Source organism: Atractosteus spatula, chromosome 5 (assembly GCF_055471065.1).
Source record: "Atractosteus spatula isolate fAtrSpa1 chromosome 5, fAtrSpa1.hap1, whole genome shotgun sequence".
NCBI lineage: Eukaryota > Metazoa > Chordata > Actinopteri > Semionotiformes > Lepisosteidae > Atractosteus > Atractosteus spatula.
The window spans coordinates 61463977-61483134 of NC_142710.1; the positions used below are offsets into that span (position 1 = coordinate 61463977).

Below are 19158 nucleotides of genomic sequence, written 5' to 3' on the forward strand. Positions count from 1 at the left end.
TGGACGTTATCACTTTTATTCGAATAAAGTTTCGGCACAGTTTTTACAATTGCATTGGCATCAGGTAGCAGTGGGTTAAAAAAAAAATGCAAAGAAAAGTCCGACCCTTTCAGAAGTCCGACACCGATTGGCTGTTTGGGAGGACTCCCACTTAATACACCCTCCTTGTCTGGACACAACACAACAAACTCCGGATAACAAACATTTGGCAAAACAGTCCGAATTAACCAACTTGGTTACAACGACAAAATAAATACCTTTTGGTTTCGGTACATTACAAAAAGGTCGTGGTAAACGGCACGTTTGACAACATGAACAGGACACGTTGCCACCAGCCCCCAGCTCAGCAGGCATCCCTAGGAAACCGCGTTAAAGAACTCGATGAAATCCTTCTGCATGAAGTCCTCACTCTGCAGCACGTCGTCCTCGGAAGGGAAATACTGCATGCTCTCTTCCTGGTGAATGTCACCAAAGCCGAAGAACGGACGCTGCTGGCGCTTGGCCAGCTGCCGGGGAGACAACCCGGCAGAAGGTGGCGGCGACAGGTCCGGGCTGTCCATCAGCGCGCCCCTGGCGTTCTCCAGCACGCCCAGATAGGAGTCCATGTCCGTGAAGTCCATCTCGCAATCGGACCCGCTGTCCGTGCCGACCGAGTCGGACCGCATGTGCAGCAGCTGGTACTTCTCGTGCATTAAGAACTGGTTAGTGTTCCGGGGGGCCCTCATGCCCGGCGCCCTGTTGCCCTTCACGTTGACTGGGCGTAACGACACCGCGCCCGGGGGCCAGGAGGCTGGCCGACCCTTCCTGCGGTAGCGCTGGGGGTGCCCGGGCGCCCTGCCCCTCTTCCCCTGGTAACTCGGCCTCCTCCCGCTCTTGTGCCAGCGATGCCTGCCGCTTGCTCTCCTGGAGGAGTCGTCCCCGTGCTTCGCTTGACTTTTCTCGGCGTGGCTGTCGGCCCGGCCGCCCAACACCCGCCACTGGCACATCAGGCCCTTCCCGCACATGTTCCCCTCTTCGAAAAACATAACCTGCCGTCTCCTCCTTCACATAGTCTTCACAGCTGCGGGCAGCTGTCTGGAAACAAAGAATCGGTTTCTCTGTTTATCTTCCTCTCTGTGCTTAACCACACCGCTATTCCCTGTTAAGTCTACCTTTTCACGATTTTTTCTGATTTTATCTTTACCACGGGCTTTTGACAGTACATAGCCTGGTGGTATACCTGTCTTGCAGACAGCTTGACCCGCTCCCGGCTGTCTATTAAGGTTGACAGTCACACCTCTTTTTTTCCCTTTCTAATTGTTAGCTCTTTCTTCCCCTTAAAAGATTTGTCCAAAGTCAAGGGTTTAATGTTTGGAATGTTTACCAGACCACACGTGAAACAACCTAAGTTGTTTTCAGTAGTTGTTACTATTAAAATTCATACATGTTCTCTCCCACTAGCGCCACAGCCACTCACTCTAAGTAACAGTTAACAACCTTCGCTGTGGGCCCCAGACGTTGGTATTTATGGACGTGGATCAGCTCAAATCAACGTGGACCGAGGGGGAGGTAGGTTTTTATTTTAACTAATTCATAGACATCCCTGATTATTTAAATAGTAACAAACACATAATATTGAATATGATATCATATTTTCTGAAATTATGAACACTTTTGTTTTAGTTCTGTATACTGAAGCATGATTTCGCAAAAAACATTAACATTTCTTCCCCATTTAGGCGTGGTTTAGCTTGTTGCGGTTAAAACGCTTGGAAGAGCTTAACGCAAATCTTATTTTCTTTGCGTAACTGTCAGGACGCAGTGTGAAAGAGCTTTGCAGGAAAAGCGTAAAATAGTTCAAGAATAGTGTAACAAACCTTACAGAGAAAATAACATCAGGATGAAACCTATTTTCTACACAGGCAGGGGGTGTGACACTGTGTTTTTTATACGTACAGAATTTACACGCGGAAGTCCCAGCATTTCTGTAAACAGTTTTCTGTGCTCACCACTAATTGTTGAATGTTTTAAAACTGCAGCGTTACTATGTCGTTGCTTATACAGAAAGTAAAATATTTTTACAGTGGCGCTTTCCTAATTAAAAATGGTCCATTCCGGGAATTATTATCGTATTAGAGACTTAAGCTAAACTGCCAGGATATGTATACTTTAATACTATTTTAAGCACGAAAACTGGAGAGCAAAAAAGCACGTATACTCTGTTATTTCCCATAGTGTGCTATATAGCATGCATTTCCACCGTCTGAAGTATTTTGTTAAAAGTGCTAATTTATTAAAATGGAGATGAATTGTAAGTGGGAAGTGGGGCAGTTTTATAGAAAGTAAGTTTTACGAGTTGAATGTTAAATGCGGTACAGATTAATTCATAAAAAAATGTCTCATGTTTGATTCGTGGGATAATGATACTGTTGACTTTTAAAATTATCCGTCCGATCATTTTTATGATCAACAATAACTACTGGGGGGCTGAACAGTGTTTTGTCTATTGCGTACGTGCAAAACATGTGCGTCTCGCCCGAGTTTTCTCGGACATATGGTACAGTACATCACTAACTGATCAAGACTCGGCCTACCCTGAGGGGAATGGATTTTTTTTTTCACCATTTACATTTTTTTGACCTGGTCCGAGATTACTTTGGTGTTGTTTAATAGAAAATATATATACCTTAAGGATTGGTCAGCCCAATACAGACTTTTCGAGGCTTCTCCACAACTTTATTATGAAATATATATACTCTTGGAAATAAAAACAAAGCACTAACTTACTCTCACTTTTTAAAAAGTACCTCTTTCAGAGAGCAGACTCCAATAGCTAAGGAACAGTTTACATTTTTCACGTATCAAGTGTAACATGGTCTTAAAGTGTCGTTTTGTAAACTAAAAATGTGTGTTCGTTCAACATTTGTATTCAATTTGTGGGTGTGATCACAATGAAGCTGGTCATTTAATTTTGCGTGTCACTTTGAGCAGCTGTTACGCATCCGAGCTATACTGAGATCCAGGGCTTCAGTGATGGGATTTTAGTCTGTTTTCCTGTGTGTTTGCATTTTTATTCCGTGTGCTAAGTAATGCCTGTTTTGTTTCCGTGTTAAGTGTGCGGTCAATCGTGCTGCTACATGTGAGCCTCCCAGAGACTGAACCACGGAGTGCGGCCTCGCCGTCTTTCTCACGTTTCAGTTCAAGTGCATTCTAAGACTTGACCACTTTAGTCATAACTGATTTTATTGCGTTTTGACTCTTGTGGGATGCATACCGATATATACGTCATAATACCTGTCCTGCGGTTTTACATCGACAAGCATAATCTGTTAAGACGTTTGCACTTTGCTCAAATGTGAAGTGATATTAATAAGACTATTATGTAATTGTTAAAAATGTGGGTGGAGAACAAAGAATGTCTTTATTCTATGCCATACAACATTTATCTGTCAGTTTCCCGGGAAGAGATCATTTTAGTCTCAAACAGAGATGGGCACTGACAAATTCAACCCAATGACTTCTTCAGACCCAGTAATGAAATATGAACCAGAGAATAGAAGTGGAAACTACTGGGAAGTGCAGTTCAAACTGAAAACAGGAAGCTTTTTTTTTTACAAAAGGTTGTAGGGTTTGTGGGTGTGTGGAACAAACTACTCAGCCATGGCGTTGAAGCTGATCACCAGACTTCTTTAAAAAAAAATGGCCGCTTGCAAATGAATGAGCTACATGAGCATCTCATCCCATTTGTAACCTTTCTTATGTCCTTATGAAAATATAGGCTTAAGGCCACACCGTAACAAAAAAATTTAATTGTAAGGAACTTTGTAGAGTAGTGACATGTCTTTATAAATACCTAGGCACCCATAGTGTGAAAGTGTTATTTCATATGCAATATACTATACACGTATTTTCCTACCAAAATAAATTTTATCACCCGAAGAAGGCTCCACAGCCGAAACGCTGTGTTTTCTTTCTTCTCTTTTCAGCACGGAATAAACCTATTGTTCCCTTACATTTTATCACATGCTCATAAAAATAGTTTACGATTGTTGTAACAGATTGGAGAAGAAAGAAATATGTGGATTAATTGGAGGGTCTCTAATTCACACATTCAGAGCTTTTTACTTCAGATGATAAGGTATTGTGGAACAAATTGCACAACTAGTTGTAATTAATATATAAAAATATAGCCGAGATGAGCTAACATCTCATAAAACAGTACCTAGCATTAAACAAATAAAATCTACAACACCTACTGCCCGTCATTTCTGAATATGACTGCAGAATTTATGCTTCACAAGCATGTTTCTTCATAAGGTGTATTACTGCTGTTAAAGTCCCTCCTTTTTTCTGAAAAATATTATCTGTGTAAAATATCTCCTTCACTCATATTACTTGATTCATTTGCCAATTAAAAGAGCTTCTGTACAATTTTACATAACTAATACACCATAAATAATGAACCATAAATATATTCGTAAAAATAAAAATGGCCTCCTGTTTTGGGGCTGCAGAAGTTCTTTACAGTAAATAAAAACTTGTGTATATTGTGTATACACTTTCTTAGGACAGCTCAAAGAGCTAACAAATACCTGAGAGGTTCCTTTCTGGAGCAAAGTCCGACCAAATATGTGCCTTTTTCTTAAACAGTCAAATAAATTAAAACAACTAAAGAAACACTACAACAGTGAAAATAAAACACGTCCGAGTGCTGTACAGAAGTTATAAGGAGTTTTATTCTAAAACAAGATGCCTGTTTTTCATGTTTTGTATGATGTATTTATGCATGTATGAACATGCCCAACATGAACCTAACATAATCTATGCACATAGTACTTTCAGTATGTATATACCTACAGTTTTGCTAGCTGAATCTTAAGGAATGTTTACTAAACTTGAAACACATCTCAAAGAGAATAAGAGCTTCATTGCCTGTAGTCTGCATTATCAATGCATCTTTCAAGTACTGTATCATCCACCACTGTTACTTGCTTCTCACCCATGTCTGGATACATTCTTTGATTAGGTTGTAAGTGACTCTGTGGCTAAGGGCCTGTGGCTGGCAGGTTTCCAGTTCGTATCCTGTGGCCGGCAGAGGAATCCTACTCTGTTGGGCCCCTGAGCAAGTCCCTTAACCCCAACCGCCCCAAGGGCGCCATATAAATGGCTGACCCTGCGCTGTGACCCCAAGCTTCTCTCCCTGTCTGTGTGTCTCATGGAGAGTAAGCTGGGGTATGCGAAAAGACAAATTCATAATACAAGAAATTGTATATGGCCAATAAAGTGATCTTATCTTATAAATACAACACAAGTTGATTTGTGTGTGCTACAGGGTCGAGGACAGCAGGAGATTTTATGAGAGGCTGGTTCACTGTTCGTGGGTTTAATAATTAAAGACCGCTGTCCGTGATGGTTGTAGTTTCTTAAATGGCAAATGGACAGAACAATCTTCCAAAATGTTTGTGTTTAAATCCCTGTGAAATAGTAATTGTAGCCATGGTCTGTTGTTTTAAGAACGCAGGAAAGGCTTGACAACATGAGGCCATTCAACCCCACCCAGCTCGTTCGGTTACTTCATGCTAACCTGAGGATTACACCCAGCTATCTCTAAAAGGCGATTATTTGAAAAGATAAGTCAGAGAATTAAATTATTAGATATTCATTAAATAGAGCATATTCATCACAGCAATAAAAGTCAGCTTCAAAATCCAATGAAAACGCCTTTATTTTTAGAGGCTGATCAGCGCTGTTCTAGAAAGATTCCTCTACTACGGTGAAGACATTTTTTACATCATTTTAATAATATGCTGCGCCACCTTGTGGGGATAAAAAGTCATAAATCTACTTGTGTACAGCTTTACAGGTAATTGGTAGCTTTGCTTTTAAATGTGATTTTCGGTTTTTCCTGACGAATTCTTTACACCAGAGGATATTCATATAATTTGTAAGGTGTGGCGAAGTTTACTTTTGGTAATAGGTTGTTAATAAAATAATTAATTTAATATTAATATATATATTATTTGCGTGTCTTCAGGAAAATCATATATTGGGTGTTATTCTATTAATTATTTTCATAATATTTAGTGCACATTGTTTTGTCCAACTCGTTTTGCCATGTTTACATGAGATTTTCTCGCGCAGATATAAACTATTATGCGATTTAAAATGTCTCATTAACGGTAGCCATCTTGACAACTCAAAACAGAGCTCCCCAAATTAGATCACTTAAATTAAAATGGTGTACAAAATAACATACCAGTTCCTAAATTTCTATTTCTGTCTCCCACAGTCCTTCGGGCGACGTCGGGCGGAAGTAGAATACTTGTGACCTCATGACGTAGCCTCATTTCCTTTCATGCTTTCTTCCAGTTGCATCATTTTTCAGGAACCGGTTGTCGTTGCTTTTCTGGGTGACATACAGTGCATGTGAGTTTTTTTTTCTCTTTTCACAATAAAACTCCTGACATTCCTGGAAGTGTTTTGTGATACGGCGTTGACTTAATTTAAGAAACCTCTTGATGTTTGTTTCTAGTTTTGTGTGAAATGCATGGACAGACTGTTACTGCAACTCAGCTACAGTATGAATGGTTTGTCAGCATGTCATAATTTATAAAGCAAGACCTTGATTGATGAAAGGTAGTTTAAAAGATGTCGTGTTGTGGAAACAAATTTTAAGAAGTTCTTCAGGCAAAAAAAATCATTTTTTTCTTTTTAAAGACGTGGTTGAGGGAAAAAAAGGCTATATTTTTAAAGACATAAAATACAGGTGAAATACGTTCGCAAGAGTGAGTGATCAATGAGATTTGCATATGCAAGAAAATGAATCTGGAAATTCGTAATTTCTGTGATTCATTTTCCTCTGTTGAAAATTGGTGCTTGTGTACGAGGCGAGGAGGATTTGGCGTTTGGAGATAGAGACGCTGGGTAGCAGGGCTTTTGGGTTGGAGTTCTGTTATTAGTCGTTGTTTTTTCAGCTCAGCGGGTTGCAGTTGTTTTCTTCATGGGCTGGGCTTGTTGAAGTCTTGCAGTCGTAAGGGAGACACCTGCGAACCCTGAACCCTTTCCTCGAGTCAAGAAGGAAAAACTAACACCGGTCTCCTGAGATGCACAGACCCTTCTCCAGTCCCGAGTGATCCTCAAGTGCTTACACGAAACCGATCAGCCCTGCTGGGAGAATAGGGTGTTGCTTAAGTTAATAACGTTGCAGTTCTCTTAATTATGGGATCTAGTTCTTTTTATAACTTGTCGTTGCAAAACAAGTATTTCAGGGTAGAAAGATATGGGGGGCACAAGTGCCAGACACCGGAAAGTCACTTTCTTTTTAGTGTGCAGCATTTTCATTTGCACTTTTAGAATTACACTTGGTAACAACTGTTCTGCGTCCTTCCAAATTTATTAAAAGGGTCAGTCATGGTCTGTTACACTACCTTTTGCATTAAATTACAACAGAGCACTTGACAGAATTGTTATTATCAATAAGCAAACAAATGAGCATAATGGATCTGTATTGCATTTTATTTTGTTTGCATTCTTTATCTTTATGTATTTTAACTTTTATTAAATAATGTTTATGCAATGGCTATCCAGCTGTGTTCTGTAATAAATCAAAGCTTAGTCTCTCTTGTGTAATCCAGAGCTAAAATGATGTTATGTGTTCTCAGGCAGGATGGTTGAGGCAGTCCCAGAATCCATTCATTTTCCCTCTGAAGAGGAACATATCCTTCAACTGTGGAAAGATAAGGACTGTTTTCAGGAGTGCCTCAAGCAGTCAAAGAACAGACCAAAGTAAGTACAGTGCCACTACAGCATAGTGGAAATAAATGAAAAGCTTTTATTGATTTATTATCCTTACACAAATGGGTGACATTTAACTGTTTTCTTTTCCAGTGTGTGTTGAATCAGAGCCTCTGATGCTCTGCTTTACGTCACTTGGATTGCTGTCACAGTGCTTTAAAGCTGTGGTTCTCAAACGGCTTAGATTGCATCTTAATCTAATGTGCTGTACCCATCAAGGATGGGCGTAGTCTTGGTATATGCCCATAACTCTTAGAGCAATATTGCAAGGTCTACATGCCAGAAAGCAGGGGAGATACGTTACTGCATGTCATATTTTAAAGGTGCTTGATATCCATAAATATGAGTACACCTGCTTAGAGTGAAGTTGTATAATCCATAATACACAACAGAAATAACTGGTCAAATTCTGGTCTACTTGCTGTGTTGTCAAACTACCTTGATAAACAATGAGCTGTTCTCTACAAATTGGAGGTGAGATTTATTTTGAGATGTCAGGCTTATATCTTTGGCGTTTACCTACAGTCCAAACTCCTGCTTCATGTACCCTCCAGAGTTATTAAAAATAGAAAACATTGAACAAAGAATAGTTTCAGATGTGAGTATGGCGAAATATGTTTTCTTGATTTTTCATGATAAATTTCGAAGGTTTTGATAATCAACACAGAGGTTGTTTACGTAACTAAAATGTCAGAACACACGTTTGTTTCTCCAGTTACTGATGGGAAGGCCGTGTAGTCTTGCTACACGTTCTGACACTCTTATGGACACAAAGCTGTTGCATCCGTTTATCAAAGATATCCTCTTAAAACATTCTCATTATGTCATGTCAATTTACTTTAGGCTCACGCATCTTTAAAAGTGTGCGAAGTATGAAAATATTGAGGACATTTCTCTGTTTAGTATTGGGTTAATGATTGCTTTGTGTCCCACTGATACAGTCCCTTATTGTTTCTTGGTCGCAGAGTGTCCCAGTCAAGGAGGATACCAGCACAAGCAGCCAGCTTTAGCTTTTAGATCATTTAAAAAAAAAGGGCAATAAAATATACAAAATTCAAAAAATGTGAATGGATGTGCAGTCTGAGCCTGTGAAATGTAATTCTTGTCGAACTTACAGATTTACTTTCTATGATGGGCCTCCATTTGCCACTGGACTCCCGCATTATGGACACATTTTAGCAGGCACTATTAAGGACATTGTGACCAGATTTGCACACCAGAGTGGATTTCAAGTGGAAAGGAGATTTGGGTGGGACTGTCATGGGTTGCCTGTGGTAAGAAGACTTTCATATGTGCATGTACAGTATACAGTATTTTCTTTAATGTGACAGTGAAATGATAAAAATCTATTATTTTTTAATAATATTTAATCATGTGGTATTGTAATGGTCTCAAACCACCGTGATGTCGGGTGAGCAAGACACGTAAGTCAGCTTGTGCTATAAAATTGTGATTTTATTATAGAACAATAACAAACGCAATAAGGTGTAGTTTAAACATAAAATACTACATTTCCTCCAAGGAGCAGGATTGGACCTTTCTGGTCTAACAGGAAAGTTTGATTTCCGTGATTTTCTGGTCCACTATGCTATGAATATAGTGGTAGTGAAATTCTTTGAACTCGTTTTGTCTGCAACCTGACCTGGGCCATTAAATGATGCTAACCACAGCTCTAATAGACTCTGGGTGTAATAGAACTCAAAATACAGCTTTTCATGGAGCAGAAATGAAGATGCCTGGTTTCTCTTTGGTCTTCCCACAGACATTATTTTGCATCCTGTGCGACTTTTGCCTTGCTGTTAGTTTTACTCTGTGTTGTCCCAAAAAATCAGCTTTTAGCCGTTACAGTTGTGGGGGTAAGATGTTTTTAATTCTCCCATGATTTTGGTTCTTGCTGAACTCAGTCCGTGCGTGTTGTTTTTTAGGAATATGAGATAGATAAAACGTTGGGAATCAAGGGACCAGAAGATGTTGCCAAGATGGGGATTGCAGAGTACAATAAACAGTGTCGGGGCATTGTGATGAGATATGCAAATGAATGGGAAGTAAGTATGTTTTTATTCTTTGCTTACTTAATAATAGCTTTCTTTGCTTATGTAGAGGGTGTATTAGAATTTATATAGTTTTGGCAAATTCACTGGAGGTTTTGCATGCTTTTATTTTTATTTTACATATACAAGTATTTTACAATACTTTTTGTGTGATTGAACCACTCAGCTGGCAATGATGTGTTTACATACAGTAACTGCATACATTGGTTTTGTGGTGAAGTTGGAGACAGGTCTTTTCTACACGTTCCAAGTAAGAAGTTGCATCAAATGTAATGTTTACATTTACATGCACACTTGACATGCGTTATTTTATTTTAGGTAGCGTGCTGTTATGTGGCTTATTAAGACACATATTTGAGCACCATGTACCCAGAGTGATAGATATGAGTGTAGTTTTGCACAGAAATGAGAGGAGTATTTTAAAATATTTTTCATTGTGTATAAATGTATAATGCCGATGCTCACTAAAACTGTTCCTTTGCTTCTGTACATCACTGTACATCAGGCGTCTGTAAGAAGAATGGGACGCTGGATTGATTTTAAAAATGATTACAAGACTCTGTATCCCTGGTTCATGGAAACTGTTTGGTAAGTGGACCATCTCCTTGAATTATGGGTGCCCATTGTCATTTGAATTAATTTTGTTATTGGCTCAGTTTTGACAGGGTTCATAGTTTTTTTTTAGATAGGCCCAGCATTTACTGTAACATTGATTATCAATTAAGAAAGCTCACAGTGTGTGTATTTGAGGTGGTTATGGAAAAACAAAGCAATTGTTTAGCCTGTCTTAGTTATGTGCAAGTGAATAATGTAAAACCAGAACTTATCAGATTCGAACATACTGCAGTTTTCAGTCCAGGTGTTGCTGTGCCTTTAATTGATTTCTTTAAACTTGTCCAATTGTGTAAGAATAGTGTGTTGGTAACTGCTTTCTTAATTTATAACCTAATGACATTAACTGGTGCCTATATAGTGATGTTATTAACTAATACAGTAATTATGAAGTTTTAATTTGTTCACTATTAACAACGTTTAATATCTGATATCTAGTTTCTACAGTTTGGAAAAATGTTAAATTAGTCCTATAAAAGAAACCTACATATATGTGTTGTTCCATTTTCAGCAAATTCACACACAATTTGTGGTGCATTCCATTTAAAATATTAAGAATGGGAGTTTACAAGCTTGAGTTGGTTGTAATTACAGATTTCTGGATTTTGTAAAGAAAATTAGAAGACACTTGTTTGAATTGAAAAAAAAATGCCTTGTATTAATATCCAACTGTGGTGTTGTATTTTGTAATAATAGTGGAAAAAGAGCCAATGCATTGGGAAAGCTCTTTCCTAGATGGGTATATTGTAAAATAGTCTAACATTCTCATGATTGCATTGAAGGAAAAAGTCTGTTAGTGTGAAGGTAACTATTGATGGGTATTACTCAAATTTAGTGGTTCAGGTGGGTAGCTCCGTCAGCATGCGTAGGCCGTAAAGGAACAAGTAATAAGTTTACTCCGTGCTGAAAATAGAAGAAAGAAAACACAACGTTGTTTTCAGGATGGAATAAGCCTATTGTTCCATTACTTAAATTTATCTGTCCCTTGTAATGTTTGAAAACCAGGAATGTAAGTGTGATCATTTTGTGATCATACTAGATCCCAGTTTTCAAGTTAATCTAGGAAATTGGCATGTCGAAAATAATAAATATTTAGTGAATACCACACGTTTTTTTGATAAGGTGTGTCATGTGGAATGTATGTCTTTGATGATCAGATTAATTTTGGTATTCCAGATATTATGGAAATCAACTAAATCAAGTTTTTTAAGACAATGAAGATGGACCCAATTGATCAATATGTTAGGTATTCTGCCGTGCTAGATCTAATTTTTTGTGAGCTTTTAAGTTGTCAGATGGGTGTACTAAGCAAACATAGTGTAGAAATATGGCAGAAACAAATGAGTAGAAATTCCAAACAAATTGAAAAACTTCATTTTAATTTACAGTATATTGGAATAACCAAATAATGTTTTGTGCACGTCACTTGATTTATTGTTGCCCTCTTTACTTGGAAGTACCATATTTAAGTCTGCTGCAGTTGGGTTACCACGGCAGATGTGTAACTCTCCTGTGAAAATCCCACATTTCATATGCATCATGGGGTTCTCTTTCAGGTGGGTCTTCAAGCAATTGTATGACAAAGGACTGGTGTACAGGGGAGTGAAGGTCATGCCCTTTTCAACTGCATGCAACACGCCCCTGTCCAACTTTGAGTCACATCAGAATTACAAGGTACAGCAAGCCAATTTCGTGTTTTCTCTTGTTGATCAGAGTGCATGACAACCCACACGGGATGTACTTTTGTAACAGAAACTGTCTACAACTGTCCGTCTCCTTACATATAAAGCCCTATTCACACCGGGCATGATGCAAATACAAGCAGAGAGTTCAGTAGTACAATCTGCACTTTTAAACAATAAATCTCACCTTGCACGATGAGGCGTGGCTGCACTGACCCTGAACTTACGCAGGGGTGATGCGAAACAAAATGCAATTCGCTTCCACTTTCCCACATTCTTCACATTGCTGTGAGGCAACACAGTTTTGTCACCTACAAGACATTTTTCAGAACTTTGGTAAGATCTGGTTCCATTTAGCTTTCGAAAGTACCATTTCTCAATTTTGTACTACACAACTATAGGTGTAAGTATTTAGCATTGTCATCTCACAACTGTATGCACGAGAAAACAACAGTGCTTTTTACCCAAGTGCTGCAAAACACTTGGATTTAATAAATTAACAAGTGTTGCTGCTGTATTTAGAACACTTTGAAAACCTAGTTCTATACTTATAATCCTCTAGGTTTAATGATCATTTCCATAGTCTTGCTGTGCAAGTAGTAGAAGGTATGACTGAGTGATTTAAAATAATTTGCTTTAGTGTAATCACCTTTCGTATAGATGAGTACTACATCAGCAGCTTTCTAGTCAATGGGTTCTGTGCCGATGTCGAGTGACTGCTGGTAGAACTTTTTTAAAGGCCCATGGATGATGAGAGCAGCATACTGTAGCATGAGGTGAAACTTTTTTTAATTCAGTAGCCCCAGTTGAGAATGATGCCCTAATATGAAAAATATTATTTTCGTAAATATAGTATTTTCGCTCCTTGTGAACTTCCTTTTCATTGTATCTGTATTGCTTCCAGTAGGAATAGTAGATATTACTGCAAATGTATCATTATATTCCATGAAAACTGTATTGCACTTGGAGTAAATAAGCCTTGATAAAGATGGTTGGGCTTAGTGCTCTAAAGCTACCTGCTTCTCCTTCTCTGCTTCTCTCTTGAATCCAGTTATTTGCACTGTCGCAATATTTTTCCTTTTAGGATGTCCAAGATCCTTCAGTAACTGTCAACTTCCCGCTGGAAGAAGATGAAAGTGTTTCTCTAATTGCCTGGACAACCACCCCTTGGACACTGCCCAGTAATCTTGCCCTTTGTGTGAACCCAGAGTTAACATATGTCAAAATAAAAGGTAATTTTGCAACACTGCAGCAACAGTTTGAAGGAAACTGAGCTGTTACATGCTGTATATTTAAAAATGTTTTTTTTTTGTTCTATTCAGATTAATCTCACAGTACAGATGCATTACATGCTCAGTCTGTACATGATTAGTCATGCTTATGTATATTATAATCTGTACATATTCTGCATCTTGAATTGGTGTCCCTTCTGGGATCATTGCTATTTTATACCAATACACTTGACCCATGGATTTACATCAATCGAGGATCTGGCTGGCTCGAATCATAAAACTCCAGCCTCGTAACATACATGAGTCTGGCATGAGACTGAAGCATGTAATGTGTATGGTTACACATACAAACATTTTATTAATCACACAACCAGAACAAAAGACGTTTATAGTTTCCTGTTATAGTTGCTACATGCAGTGCAAGATTGTTTATAAATCTGAGTGAAGGATCTGTATTGTTGCGTGCACAGGAAATGTGCTCAGTTATACCCATTTCATGTAAAATGTGAGATCGTATAGTTGTTGTAATGTGTTCTATTCTGTTTACTCTCATTTCAGTAGTTACGGCAAACTTGAATCAATTTTCATAGAAGCATATATACAGTAACTGGCATTAGAATATTTACCAGGATGTGTCTTTAATTCCAGTTTTGAATTTACAGTCTTTAACAGAGTAAACCTAAGATAAAAAGTTAATTTGATTTGTTTGGGTGACTTCTGTGAATTCCATGATTCGAACCAACCAGATCCTTAATTGATATACAGTATATCCATGGGTCAGGTGTGTTGGTACAAAACATCACCGATCCCAGACGTGACAACAGCTCAAAATGTAGAATATGTACAGATGAACAGGTAAAGGTTTATTCCATGCTGAAAGGAAAAGAACAGTGTTTCGGCTGTGGAGCCTACTACAATATACATAAACACGAGTAATCATTTACTCTGAGCATGTAATACATCTGTATTGTAAGATGAATGTTCTGTGAATATTTTTACAGAGGCACAGAAAATGATGCTTCACTTTAGGTTATTTTGTTCTGCAGTTTTACTGCAACAAGTCAAGTCAGCAACAAATGTCAGTCTAGATCAAGCTGATGCAGCATCAGTCAGAAGTCTACTTTGAATGAGTCATTTTTGAATTATCATGTGTTTGAAAGGCAGATATATCTTAAAATATATACAAAACTGCAAAATTGTTGTTCAGAACAACAGGTGAGGAATGATGAGATAATTAATATGGAACAATAATGAGAAATGCGCCAACACTGAACTACCAGAAACAAGCAGTTTCACAGGCTTTATGTACACTATTTTTGTGTTTAGTTGGCCGGGCACTGTCTCCCCCATGTACATGGTTATGTGACATTGGGTGGCTTGTTTTTCGAATGTAAAAGCAACTCAAGCAATCTGACTCCAACCTGGCTAGCCTCGGGCGGCTTGGGCATTTCACTGAGCAAGGAGGCGTTTGATTAGTCTAACAGGGAGTTATGAAACAGTCTTAAGCTGTAAAGGTGCTCAAGTGGAAGTTGAGTCCTGTCTTACAGACATGATTGATTTAATTAACTGGGTGGTGCGTGAGTAGCCTAAGGTGTCCTAGGCTGGCTGCTTCACAGTGACCCCCCCCCTCACTGGCACTTACTGTGCGTCTGCGACCTTCAGGGACGGATGCTCTGCTCCTGTTAAGAGCTGTATTTCCTGTAATGCACCATGGAGCTCACAGCTTGTTAAAGGGTGGGGGGGCCTGACAGCAGGTGGCAGTAGAGAGCAATTTCAGCCTTTTTTTTTTTATTCCCTTGTGCTCGTACAGTGGGCATAGTGGCATGCTACGATATTCCACTGTGGGTGATTTGGAATTATGGATACAAAGGAAATACTTGCAGATCCCTAACAGTCAGGAAACATGTGAGAAGCATTAGGCTTTAATTATATTGGAATTGCAATAATTACTGTAGAAATTATTTTAGGGATGTGGTTGCATGTGCTTCTTTGAGATAATAAAAAGTCATTCATTTTTGCAGCAACATGGCAGAATAAAACTATTTAAAATCCTGCAAGTGAAATGCACTCTCAGTAGCCTGTATGTATGCATCTATGAATGAATCTTCAAATAATTTTCGGTACCTAATTTTATCCTTTCAGTTGTGTGTTTACTTGTACAAATTGGGGAGACAGGTGACACGCTAGATCCATTTTGACAGTGGGCAAACCAGCTTTATTCTACAGAGTAAATTGGCTAAGAAACACTGTTTTTATTTATAGAATACAATGAAAACATAAAATAATGCATCTGTATCTGGTTTGTGAACGATTGAATGGCAACCATTTAAAATATCCAGTCTAACCATGTATGTACAGTATTTATCTCACTTGTACGATAATTGATTGTTCAAAACAGTCGCTACAAAAGGCCAGTATAACATGACACCCAAGTCAAGGTGGTATTGTGAGTATCTTTCTCCCTGAAAGCTGAGGCTCAGTTGTTGACCTGGTTTTATTAGTGACATGATCTGTATTTACCAGTAGGTGGGGCTGTTAAGCTGTACAGTCTCAATCCCCGGACTGGCATACTGCAGGGAGAGAGAACCAGAATACAAATGCAGATTGTGCTAGTGTTGTGCATTGCTCCTATCAGTGCACATCACTTGGCAGTCAAAGAATTAAAGTAATGTATCTGCAGAATGCGAGGAAGTAAAAATATATATTTACACTACCTTACCTTACTGTTAAAGAAATATTATTGGAATTATGATTCACATGTGGGCTTATTTTTATCCCCTGCTCCTTAATTTAGTTCTGTTGAATATGCCCCCTCATGTTTTAAGTGGCACAAGCAATGCTTCTAGCTATTTTTGTATATTAGTCAATTTTAAAGAAAAAGTTCCCCTTTTCTGTGGTGCTGCATATAAACATCGTGCCCAGATAAATGTCATCTTCCTTCTGTTGTTGGGCATTAAGTTTTACTTTTGTTTAGGAAGAAAAAAAATACTTTATGATCGGATATAGGAGGTTAGCCAAATAAAAGATTGAACTGCCTGGGATAACTAATGGGCTCATTATAAAGAAACAATTGGCAAACTGCCTGCTGTCTAAATGCAAGATTGTTCTGAATGTCCAAGGTTTTGAACAGATGGCGTTCTTTGGGTTGTATAATTCTTACCTTATCTTCCTCTGGCAATTGCACTGTTTTGTAATGATTTCAATTGGCCTAATCTTTTAATTTTTTTTTTTAATTTCAGATCACGCTACAGAAAAGGCTTACATCATGATGGAAGCCAGGCTAGGAGCGCAATACAAGTCTGAGAGTGAATACACCGTTCTCGAGAAGTGAGTGCATGTAGTCTTCTTAAAAACCCTCAAGGTCTTGTACTTGGGAAGAAATATTTTTTTCTGTGGATTGTGAATTAGGCCAGCTGTTTAAAGAAGGATAAACAGAAAATTGACTAGTTATTGTGTTACTGTGGAGTTCGGTATCACCATATTAAAAGTCCTGTCTTTGCCCTGGGAGTGTGGTGGCTGGCATTGGGTTAATGGCTTCCATTCTGGGTGGAGGTACATGTTCTCCCCATTTTCTTGAGTTTCCTCTCAGTGCTTGGCTTTGCTTCACCCTTCCAAAGACGTGACCGGGACTGATGTCCTGTCTGGGGGTGCGGTCCCACCTTGTGCTCTGTGTCTGCTGGGTGAGGCTTTGGCAGGTTCCAAGCCTTTATTGCAGGGGTTTAAAACCATGGGGTATACGGACTGGATTCGACCTGCTCAGTGCAGGTCAAAGCCAGTTGCAGTCGGAGCCTCTGCCGAGATGTAAGTCATGCCTTATCTCTGGTGCCTAGCCCACATACCAGGCAGCACCTTGGTGATATGACTGTAATGGACTCGTATACACAAAGCACTTCCTGTGGTTCTCTCCCAATGTCCTCTTGCTGGGTATCTTGTGCCATAGCCCCCAAAACCTTGTTTTAAATATATTTCCACATAGTCGTACTTGTGTCCTTAGGTTTCTGCATTTCGCTGGTTGGCCTTATAGCCTTCTCTGTTCAAGACGGAAAGGGTTCAGTTCTTTCAGCCTGTCAATCAAGGACATTCCCTTAAACCCATGAATATGCACCTAGATGGGTTCCCCAGCAGCAATATCTTTTCAGTAGTGTAGCGACCAAACCTGCACACAGTCTATATGGGAGTGAAGACATTGCTTTGGAAGTCTATATGGGAGAGGTGACATTGCTTTGGAAGATGGATGGATATAATACTTTGACAATTAGAAATGTTTATACCATACTTGCTTCTGACGTCCATTTTAAAAAAATGGAGATAAGTTGTTTGAACCTGGGTAAACTAATGGATGGATTACGTTTCAGCTTGGTAATTAACCAATTTGTAGCTTTGCCTTAGCGCTAATGTACATTTGTGACAGACATAAGCGCTGCTGTTTATTGGAGTGATGTTATTATTTTGCATCACTTTTATTCCTCTTGTTTGCTTTTAAAATACCCCGTTGCAATATTATTTTGCAAGGTGCTTAGCATTGTCACCTTATTTTTTATTATGGCATGAAAATAAAAGTTAAAGAAAATGTTGTGTTATATAGATGTTTTTAATTTATAACCAAATTAAAACCATTTTTATTTTTTGTTTATTTCAGCTGTAATCTCAGCTGTTTACTTCAGCTGTAATAGTTGGAAATTCAAATCAATTTTTTTTGCATATTCAGAACTTCTGTAATAAACAACCATAATTTTCCTTCGGTCATGCTAAAATATGTGTCTTTAGGAGTGAAAATGTTTCGTATCGGTGAATAAACAAAGCATGAGCAGCAAAGTAACCAAGTTATCAAATCTGCATTATAAGAGAATGACGTGAGACAGAACTCATTACACAGCCCAGTGACTTGGCTGTAGCTCTGGAGAGATGTGTGGGCAACATGTTAATGTCCCATTGCAATGAATGTTCACCAGGCACAGTGCTGGAATGAGGTCGATTTCTGGATACCTTATCCAGAATGGGGGGGCACATTTTTCAGTTCATATTTGCTAATGCAGTGCAGTAAAACTCTTAGCTGTGACCTTGTTAAAATGTGTGTGTATGTTGTTACAGGTTCCCTGGCAAAGCCTTGAAAGGCAAAAAGTACAAACCACTCTTTGACTATTTTATAAAGGTGCGTATACCCATGGCAGGTGTCTTTCTGTGTGTTTCATAGTGATCTGAAATACAGAAATGATTAAGACTCGGTCAATCGGTAAAGGAAGATCAGAAAGTTTATTTCCTCCAGAAGAAGGTTTTGCATCAGTCTCGCTTGGCAATCACCTGTGAAAGTCATCGGGTCTGATAAGTGTGAAACTGAGAATTTGCCTCATTTGACCCGTAAACAAGGTTGCGGCTAACTAATATTTTTAGTCACTTTTTGATAATAATGGCATGTTCTTGGTTAGCAAGTTATTGATTTCAGATGTTTCAGAACATAAACCCCACAGCACCAAAGAGAACCATTTCCCTCACCACACATGATCTCCAAGGTTCACACCATAGTATCCCAGTAATCGTACTCTTAAACCCATAACCGTGAATTTTGAAAAGTCCCATAAAAATAATGCTGAAAGGATCCAGTGATATCAGTGAAGAGAATGTAGTGTTTCCTAACAGAGTGCCAGTATAGTTTTAACTTTGGTGTTACCTGATCACAACAAGATCTGTTTCTGCTGCTCTGAAAGACCAAGGCTGGAGTTATTTAACAAGAGTACTAGGTGTGAGCAAGGAGAAGCCTTGTCCAGAATAGTAAACAGAGACTACAAATAATATTTATAGAATGTATTA

At 38.7% G+C, this 19158-nt stretch overlaps 2 protein-coding genes across 6 annotated transcripts in view; one reads left to right on the forward strand and one right to left on the reverse strand.

Annotated features, from left to right (window-relative positions):
* On the reverse strand, nucleotides 1-1479 carry LOC148835400 (uncharacterized). Its single transcript, XM_088916840.1, has one exon. It carries the CDS (start codon nucleotides 1023-1025, stop codon nucleotides 357-359), a length of 669 nt encoding a protein of 222 aa, XP_088772966.1. The 5' UTR covers nucleotides 1026-1479; the 3' UTR covers nucleotides 1-356.
* A 51-nt stretch (nucleotides 1480-1530) lies between these two features.
* Nucleotides 1531-19158, forward strand: part of iars1 (isoleucyl-tRNA synthetase 1) — a 60129-nt gene continuing 42501 nt past the window's right edge. The window contains exons 1-10 of one of the 5 annotated variants that reach the window (XM_088915875.1): nucleotides 1531-1548; nucleotides 6349-6405; nucleotides 7641-7764; nucleotides 8891-9047; nucleotides 9699-9818; nucleotides 10330-10412; nucleotides 11993-12110; nucleotides 13203-13350; nucleotides 16590-16677; nucleotides 18442-18502. In XM_088915875.1, the coding sequence (XP_088772001.1) occupies nucleotides 7646-7764; nucleotides 8891-9047; nucleotides 9699-9818; nucleotides 10330-10412; nucleotides 11993-12110; nucleotides 13203-13350; nucleotides 16590-16677; nucleotides 18442-18502 (894 nt within the window). In that variant the 5' untranslated portion in view covers nucleotides 1531-1548; nucleotides 6349-6405; nucleotides 7641-7645. The other 4 variants (XM_088915872.1, XM_088915871.1, XM_088915870.1 and 1 more) reach the window with 4 other exon arrangements.

Coding starts and splice junctions, on each gene's coding strand:
- LOC148835400 (XM_088916840.1), bottom strand. CDS start 1,025: ATGTTTTTCGAAGAGGGGAACATGTGCGGGAAGGGCCTGATGTGCCAG.